Source organism: Nestor notabilis, unplaced genomic scaffold, assembly GCF_000696875.1.
Source record: "Nestor notabilis isolate BGI_N333 unplaced genomic scaffold, ASM69687v1 scaffold4715, whole genome shotgun sequence".
NCBI lineage: Eukaryota > Metazoa > Chordata > Aves > Psittaciformes > Psittacidae > Nestor > Nestor notabilis.
This window is the reverse complement of record NW_009928668.1, coordinates 27,310-37,070: the sequence shown is the minus strand read 5'-3', so window position 1 is coordinate 37,070 and position 9,761 is coordinate 27,310. Positions and strand designations below refer to the sequence as shown.

Below are 9,761 nucleotides of genomic sequence, written 5' to 3'. Positions count from 1 at the left end.
TGGATTTCTATTACTTTACCCCCCCCCCCAAAAAAAAAGGTTCAAAATCTCTCCTGTTCTATTTCTTTTCATGTCAGAAAAGAACCATCGATTCTAAGTAACTGATTTTTATAGCGCAGTTGTCGCCATAATGTACCATGTGTTGTGTTCAAGGTATTTACTATCCATATATATGTAGCAGTGGAGGGAGATGTAAGACTTATTTAAGAATGCAGTTTAGTTCATGGATATTTAGCTGAAAGTTATGTAAATTCTGTAAGCTGCAGCCTGTAAAGCAGACATTGTCCATACGTTTTGCAGGCAGTATACATTTCTTTGTGAAAATTATGATGTCTTCGCTGGCTATAAGAACTCCCCTTCAATGCAAGTTATAAGAGTTCTGTTTTATTTCAAAATTACATTACCAAGCAGCATTCTTACCATTATGAAACATCGTACTTCAGTTACTGCTGTTTTGCTTTTCCCACCAGGGGGTTAGTCTTAACAGTGAATTACTTCTAGTTCAGTTTTGCTATCAAAATCTGATGCTTCTTTTTCTTGATGCATATCTGTTTTTATTTCTAGGCCTTTCTTTAAACTTTCCATGTCTAAATGGACTCCTGAATGTAATATACTCTATACTCTAAAAGCGGATATGAAGAGTGAAGTTCCTTCTGATGCACCAAAGAGACAGGAGAGTCTGAAGGGGATCCTCTTGAACCCTGAGCCTACTGGGGCAGCCAAAAGCTTCCCGGCGGAAGTTGAGATGATTGCCAGTAAAGTAGGGAATGAGTTCTCTCACTTATGTGGTGATTCTCAAAAGCAAAAGGACATGAATGGCAACCGTACAGACCAAGACAAAAGTGTTGTGGTGCGAAAAAAACGCAAGAGCCAGCAGGCTGGTCCTTCGTATACTCAAAATTGTCCTAACAAGGAAAACCAAGAAATCATAGGATTAAGACAGCGTCTAGAAACACAGAGTGAAGACAATGATTCTTCTTTTAGTGACTGTATCTCTTCACCTTCATCTAGCCTACATTTTGGAGACTCTGACACAGTAACATCTGATGAAGAAAAAGATGCTCCTGTAAGACACCCTCAGGCAGTATTGAATGCTACGAGTAGAACTCACAGTGCAAGGTCACAAAAGTGGCCTCGGACTGAGGCAGACTCTGTATCTGGGCTATTAATGAAAAGGCCCTGTTTTCACAGCAGTTCTTTAAGAAGACTTCCATATAGGAAGAGATTTGTGAAAACAAGTTCATCGCAGAGGACACAGAACCAAAAAGAACGAATGTTAATGCAGAGGAAAAAGCGGGAAGTGTTAGCTCAAAGAAAGTATGCTTTACTGCCCAGTTCTAGCAGTTCCAGTGAGAATGATATTACTAGTGATTCTTCTTCCAGTTCATCTACCGAAGGGGAGGAAGACTTATTCGTGTCGCCTGGTGAAAACCACCAGAACAGTACAGCTGTTCCTTCAGGTAAAGCTAAATTCCTGAGGTACTTTTGATTAATGAGCATTCCTCATGTACAATATGCTTTGTTTGTAAGTGCTTTGGAGCAGTTCTTGTGTGTTTATAGAAGTCCTATTACAAATAGACTTACTGCAAGTAATCTGAACATAAATTCTTGATGGGAAAAGAACATTCAGAACTTCCAGTAAAATACAACAAAGCCAGGATCTTTAATAGGTAAAGTTAATGGTTTCTGAACACTGTACTGGAAGGTTGCTGAACCTGATTAGTCACATGCTGTGGAGTTGTTCCCTTTTTTATTTTAGCTGTTGAGTTGAATTAAAAATTTGAGCTGCAATAGCTTTGTTAACTGGCTGTGGGGATAACAGTTCTCCCTGGTTTCAGAATGTAGAAATATCTGCTAATACCTAATTAACTGCACTTGACAACTTAAAAAAAAATTGGGGAGGGAGGGGGAATTGGTCATTGTGATAAGAGCCTGAAATAGGATTCAGTTGAAGGTAGCTTTAGTATTGTTGTAGAAAATTCTAGGGTCTGAAGTTGTGAAAAGTGAAGTATTGAATATATATCAAATGTTTTACCTAGATAAACTGAATGCAATAATCTTGCAGTTGATTTACATAGGTGTTTCTCTGGTATGTCTTGACACAGTATATAAGGGCATACTTGAATGTTTGCAGTGGGCTTTGTGGGTTTTTTTGGGGGGGGGGAGATGTTTGGGTTTTTTGATTGGATTTTGTTGTGGGGGTTTTGTGTGTGTGTGTGTGTGTGTGTGTGGTGGTTTGGGTTTGTTGGGTTTTTTTTTCCCATTTACCAATTTTCTTGGACCTTTTTCATCTTAAATTTGCCAAGTGAAAGGCAGCTCCAAGACTGGGACCTATAATATTCACAATGTTGTAATAGTGCCTTCTCTTTATCATTTCAGCTTTTTAGAGAGCATGTGAAAGTAGATACATAGGACACAGCATAGTGTTAACCTGCACAACCATGAGTTTTGCCTAATGACAGATACCTTTTAGAAAGTGAAACCGCATCTCAGACTGCTGGTCATTCCTCAAAGAAAAAAATTACTCAAAGTACAAGGACAGGCTTCTTTTTTTTGTTTGCAGTAAATAATTTGTCTGCATAAATAATTCTGAAACAGAAGAATTATTGCACAGCCTTAATTATCTTTGTGCGTATTTGTGGCGAGAGAAATGTAATTTTTTTTAAGCCTAAAAAGTTACATCTGGCATGCATGTTCGAGCATATTGAAAGGTATGATTTGTAAATACTTAAGGTGTGGGGGTATGCATACATGCATATTAAAAACCAGTTTGGGAAACTACTGTGTTAACATTTCTGTTCCTGAGTTAATAATTTGCTCTCATTTTTGGAGAGGATGGAGTTTCATGTAACTGTGAAATGATGCAGGACCATTAACAAGTCTCCACACAGAGCACCATGCAGCGATGACACTGGTGTATATACAGATGAGAAAATATAGGTTATGGCTTCTTAGGTGACCATCTATTTCTAACCATGATAAAGTGTATTTAAAGAGAGAATTGTCAAATTGTTTAGTTTATTTGAACTGTTAAAAACTACTACCTATTCTAACACAAATTCAATTAATACAATTTCTGTGCTTTTATTTCCCTTGAAGTATTTCCATTAGTGAGGCTTTCCACAGGCATTTCAAAAGATTCTTTCTGAAGAGAGATCTCTGTAAAAAATTTATGTAAGAATCATTAAATATTCAAACTGTTCAGGGAACTTATGGTAATTCAGTGTTGTTTTGATGGTAGGAAGACTGGAACTTGCGCTTTGTTTCATGTAGTTACGTGGAAAAGTGCGTTGTCCAATGACTAGGTTTTGATACTACTTGAAAAGCATGCTTAATTCATTTATGAAATGTTTATTCTCATGTCATGAATGAAAAAATGATTAGCGCTGCACCAGTTAATTTTAGATTAAAACACTGACATCAGTTGTAACTGCAATAAGGTATGTCTTAAAGAATGTGTATTAAGCTGGCTGTACTTCAGGACTAACACATTGCAGTGAGCTGAGAAGTAATTTTGGCTTAGAGTATGTGAATGCTGTATTGTTTCTTTTTCTAGTGGAAATATGTATTGATGGAAAGGTTTTGAGCATTTTATTTACATTGCAGATAAAGTGGGAAGTTGAGCAGACTTCCTGTATAAAAGTGTCCTATTTTTAGTAAAATGAAAGTGTGATTAACGCTTTCTGTAGCCTTCTGCTGTTATATAAGGCATTTCTAGTTACTGAGTTAATTGGGACAGAAATGGGGCCAGCTGGAAAAATAGCTATGCAACTTGTCTGTATAGTGAGCAAGCAGGATGGTGCTTCTATAGGAGGAAGGGGTTGTATTGCTAGTAATGCTACTCTGGCCAGGTAATGTTAGGGAAGAATTTTTTTCTCTAGATGAGCATGTGAAGGTTACATATGCATCTGCTGAAGTCACACTGAAGGACAAAGAGCTTCTGCTAAGTATGTAAGGCCAGCAGCATATACGTAAAGGTACCAGAGGACAGACTTAAAGCAGGAAAATAATAATAATCAGAGAAGAAAATACAAAAATATATTGTAATAACTGAATTTTTAATAAACAGGTGTAAAAGAGATGTGATTAGTCTTGTAGCCTACTTAACAGCAATTTGTATTAAGGATATGTCACAAAATATTTCTTTGCATGTTGAGGATTATCTAAAGTTACAGTGCATTTAAAGAACTGTGCCGGATAATGTTTCTTTCTGATTACTGCAAGAAATGACAGTAACAGATCTTTCTAACCAAATAAGTGTTTAGTAGGTTAGTTGTTGTAGTTAGAGTTATTAACTTGGCTATTTTTGGAAAATTGGGAGATGTGTGGATGGGGATTTTTGTTTGGTGTTGATTTTGTGTTTTGATCGGTGTGTTTTATTTCTACACATCCTTTTAGAAAACCTTTACCAAGAAAAACCCAAACAAAGCTCTAAACAACACTATATAGGGTTTTTCCTCCTTTTCTTTTTCTATCAGGAAAGGTAGAACTCTGTGCTTTGGGAGTGAGAGAGTATTGAACAAGTACAAAATCCCAACGCCTGGGAATTAACTGTTTGCCATAAAAGGCAGCTGTCATCATTAAATGTGGGATGACCAGATGAACCTCACTGAGGAGATGGAGGAGAGTTGAGGGCATGAGGGCAATGTAAGAACAATTATGTGTAGTTTAACAATACAGTTAGAGTTGAAGGTTCAAGTGCTTTCAGGCGTATGCTAGTCTGAATGTTGATCAGTTGGTTTTAATTGAACTACTGGTCTTAAAGTTAAAATGACTGCAAGCAGCAACATTTTTGCTGTGAAATGTGAGTTTTGATTTTGTGTTTGGTTTAGGTAGCTCAGAAACTTTCCTCTAACCCTTGGAGGACCTGTATACGCACCTATAGAGAGAATCCTCTTTTGACTTCCCTTGTCAAAGGTGGCAAAATTTCAGCTTTTCCTGTAATTGGATCTCTGTAATGTTGCAGTGTGTATTTTCTGATATGGTTGTACAGGTATTGGGTTTTCAGCTTGGATTTAAAGGACTGGGGGTGCCATTTGGAGACAGCCAGTCTGTGGAGTGAAATCTAGCCAAAGCTAAAATTGGAACAAGTTTCTAGCTTCACATACTCTGATTTCATGGTGAAGCTGAACCCCAGGAAATGAGACAGTGTTGTTTTAAAAAAAAAGCTGGGTAGAATTTTGCATTGTCATAAATTGTTCACCTGATAGCACTTGAAATTCCTTCGGGATCTGACATGTTACTTTGATATTTTTGAGCAGCTAGTACTAGACAGGCCTTTCCTCTTCTTTTAGAATATAGTGCTGTTGAGAAGCTGCTCCAGTTTTTGTTCAGAGCGGCTTAGACTGAGTTTATTCAGTAACCCCCTCTTGATTCCTCTAATGTATTTGTTTTCCCAAATGTTGAATGTAGGCATTCAGTATTTTAAAAACCAGAGGCTGGTGAAAATATTAAACATATACCACCACTCATGTTAAGATTATTTTAACAGCTTCGAGATAAACATGTATTGAGTAGAAATGGGTTGCCTGTTGTAGAGTTGATTATTTTTCAGTTATTTAATCCCTCCTAAAACTACAGCATATGCACTCCTTTTCTCACAGTGACAGATGCAGCTCATAATTCAGAGCTTGTATCACAACAGCATTAGTGGACAAGGAAGTGAATACAGATCCTTTTTATCATGCCTTTGTATAGTCAGGGCTTGGGAAAGAACTGGCAAGTGGTGAGGAAAGACGCACCTGGCTTTGTGAGCAGTCGACATTAACCACTGTTGCTATATCTAGTTACTGTGAATCGGAGCTTTAAATAGCTACCCTAATAGAAGTCAGCGTGGAATTGACTTCAGCACTTCCCTGTAGCTGATGCAGCTTTCTGTGCTTTAAGGATGCTACTTTTACAATTGGCTTGCTGTAACATCGCTGATAGAACTAAGATTTATGTGCTTGGTTAAGAACAGTCAGTAGAGTTTGGGATGAGCCTAATGCATGGCTCACAGGCAGACAATTCTGTGGACTGTCTTTTCCACTAGGGTGCAGACTCCAAGCAATTTGTGTGGTTTTGAAAATTTCTCCCATCATGGACAGCTGCTGTTGAAAGTGTATTCCAAATAAGTCTCAGGTACAGAAAAACTGTCATCTTCTAACAAGTGTGGTAAGGGAACCAGCAGGTTTTTTTAGGGATCCGTGTCAGAATGGTGACAGCTCTAAATCAGTCACAATTAAAGATTTATTTTGTTAGCAGGATGTTATGATTAGCATAGCACAGAATTTATTATTAGATTGGCACAATATTTCTACAAGCAGAATCAATACAGTACAATCTGTAAGTAGTGTCATACAGAGTTTATAACACATCTTACAATGTCTAATCACCTGGACCATCTGCAGATCAGGTCAAATTCTAGTGTGTTTTGCTGGTATCAATGTAACAATCATAATCTAGACTAAAAAATCATATAAAAGACTGAGTGAGTCGGTCCTCGGAGGAAGCAGCCGATGGTGGGGGTGTCCCTGGCCACTGGGGGTCACAGTTCTCACTGTCCAGCAACAGTTCTGGTCCATGTTCCCATTTAAGATTTGTAACTGGTGATGTTATAGACAGTGCTCTGTGTGCTGTTATGCTTTCCTGCTCTGTGACAGTCATCAACAACACCTGGTTGGCCGGGTGCCTGGGACCTTCAAGGACAACAAGGAGGGGAGTACTTGTCCTGGCACCCAGGAATCCTGAGGCTGTTTGGAAGGGGAAGAAGTAGTATCTTTGGTTTGTCTGCTTGGTTCTCAGGACCTTCAGAGCCTGAGAACGGGGAGAAACAGAATGAGTATGTGACTTGCTCAGTCACAGAGAATGGCTGCTTGCTTCAGAATGGCATTAGCTATGCTAGTATTACCAGGGCTTGGGAGCAGGGCATAGTGCTCACACCTAATTCAAGAAGTTGGAAAGTTGAAGGAAGGAGTTCTTGTCAACACTAGTAGGATATTTATTCATAGTGTTACCTGTTTTATGCTGAATTACTATAAGATACAAAGTACCAGCAAGTGAAAAAAAGCATAAGACATACTTGCTGACAGCTGCCCATGAGCATTGAATAGACAAGGAAGTGCTCTCTGACATCTGTAACGCTGTTGTGGATGCTGGGTTGTGGGAGGAGTTTCAGTTAGAGATTGTAGCCTGGACTTTCTGCTCTGACTGCATAGTTGTGCTTGCTGCAGCTGGCAGAGAGGCTGTAGACCTCAGCAGGTCCTTGCTTGATCCAGTGAAAGCTTGTAACTCAAAATGAGCTGTCTCTGTGACAGGAATGTGACTGCTTATTTTAAATCTCTTCTGTTTTCGCTTATGGCTTGGTCTGTCTCGTTTGAAATTGTGTATTGTAAAATTCCTTCAGTATCTGACATGTAATATTTACACTAGCTAATACATTTTGGCCTCTCTGTTTTTAAATTTTAGCGTTTGGCTGTGTTTGTTAGACACGGATGTTTTCAATTTTTCCCAAAATTTTCAAGTTCTGAGAATTAATTTTGTCAAATATTGTGAGAATTTGGTGAGTATCCGTATTTGGAAGCATTGCTCTTTGTATCTTCAGGCACCAGTGTCTCTGGGATAAGTATGACCAGAAACAGATAAAGGCCATTGGAAAATAAGGAGTGCAGCTTGTTTTTTCACAACACAAAAATGTTGATGGAGGAAGAGGGAGAAGAAGAAATAATCTGCCCTGACTTGCCATGGGGTAGAGCAGCTGAGAACATTCAATCCATACAGAATCTAAGAGCAAATGCTTAAAGTGCTTAGCTGAGAAATAGCAAACTACCATTTTGAAATTTGCAGATTTCTTCAAGAAATCTAGCTCATTTACTTAGTAAGTTCTTTTGGCCCTGTGCTATTACTATAGTGAATAATCCATAGCTCAATTTAAGTATTCTAGGTAGCTCAAACTTGCCACTTTCAGTATTACAGCTGTAGAGAAGTGTTTCCATGCATCTGAGTATTGGGCTGGAACTTCAGTCATTCGTCCTGAAGTGGAACTTGTTTCCTATCAAAACTTGTCTCTAAATTGATTTTTGTGGGGTTTTGGTTGTTGTTTCTTTACCATTTATAGTTTCATTTTAACTTCCTCTAACACATGATTGTGAATGCCACTGAAAGTGTAGATGTAAAGACGTTTATAAACACCAATGGATTTGTAGTTTTCATTTTGTTATAGAAATAAATTAACACTTATTAGTTGGTGCGTAGTATTTTCTCCTATTGCCACTGTTTAGTTTTGAGACTTTAATACCTACAAAAAAATTAAAAAAAAAAACCTATTAATCATAACAAACCACCACTGCTTTGCTAGTTTGAAAGCTTATTTTGTTTTTATATCAGGTGACTGAATTTTGTTGATGTTAAATCTAATAGAATTCACTGTAATTGCTTCCAATACACAGCAGAATGTAAGCTTGCGTATCTACACCCCCACCTCCATCTTCTGCCTCTCTTTCTTTTACTTCAACCTTTCCAGCAGAATTGATACCTTTCAATAATTAGGTTGTGTAGTTGGCAGTTACACTTAAAATTTTGACATACACAGTGACATTCTCTACCTACATGCATTTTAAGTCTAGTAAAAAAACAGTCCCTTGTAATGACAGCTCCTGAGACACATGAAACATACAAACTTTCTTCTTATTTTTTCCTCATCAGGAAGTATTGATGAAGATGTTGTGGTGATTGAAGCATCCTCCACTCCCCAGGTTACTGCTAATGAAGAAATAAATGTTACCTCAACTGATAGTGAAGTGGAGATTGTCACAGTTGGTGAAAGCTACAGGTGAGATTTGCATCTCTTTGTCTTAATGCAGTTTTGGTTGAGTCCAGGTTTGTCACAAGGCTCTGTGTCATTAAAAGCGCCTAAGGCAGTGGCACAGGAATTCTAACCAGGATGCATAGCATGCATTTTTTTATTTAAAACAACCCAACCAAACAAATCCAATCAAACAAAAAAACAACCAACAAAACCTCCAAAATTTATAGCCCCAAACTACAGCTTTGCCAAAGCTTGACAATTCAGCTAACTGGGAATTGTTGAGGTGGTTGTAGTTAGCGTGAACGATGGACAGAATTTTGGGGAAGCAAAGCTCTACTACTGTGTGCAGCTCCTACAGTGAGCAAATGTAGGCTGAGCTGACTAAGGATTAGTTGAGCATTTCTCAGGAAAGCATCCTACTCTTCTGAAGCTTCTGCTCTGTATGCTTTCCTGTTCTTTCATGCCTCTCTGGAAGTTCTGTTCCGTATTCGTTAGATTTTGAGGAATATACTGAAGTGGAGTTCCTTGAAGAAAACGTGAAAATGCCATGTGTGGGGGACTGTTGGAGATGCTTGCCTATTGTGTATGTTTACAGATTTGTGAACATGAAGACAAAATTGTAGAATATGAAGAATAAGTCTACGTTTTTTTTATAAAATAATGACAAAAGGAACAATAGGCAGTAAATTATGAAAATATTCCATCTGTTTGTTGTCAGACGGTGCTTTCACTGATGCAATTTTTAATTAAAAATTACAAGTTTTCCTGCAAGAATCACTTACTGCAATAAATATCACACTGAACAAGCCAATTTTATGTTGAAGACAAATGTGTGAATAATGTAGATTTCATGAACACTTGGAACTAAATTGTTTGTTAAACTCCAGCATACAAAGGATGTCATACTCTCAAAAATATACAGCTTCAGTCTATAGCAAAGAAGAAGCAGGGAGAGATAAGAGAAATCAACATCTTA

General features: G+C 37.9%; 1 protein-coding gene across 4 annotated transcripts in view; it reads left to right on the top strand.

Annotated features, from left to right (window-relative positions):
* Nucleotides 1–583: 583 nt before the first annotated feature.
* Nucleotides 584–9,761, top strand: part of RNF111 (ring finger protein 111) — a 33,231-nt gene continuing 24,053 nt past the window's right edge. For all 4 annotated transcript variants that reach the window (XM_010014607.1, XM_010014609.1, XM_010014608.1 and 1 more), the window contains exons 1-2: nt 584–1,460; nt 8,683–8,809. In XM_010014607.1, the coding sequence (XP_010012909.1) occupies nt 584–1,460; nt 8,683–8,809 (1,004 nt within the window). The remainder of the gene's footprint in view (nt 1,461–8,682; nt 8,810–9,761) is intronic.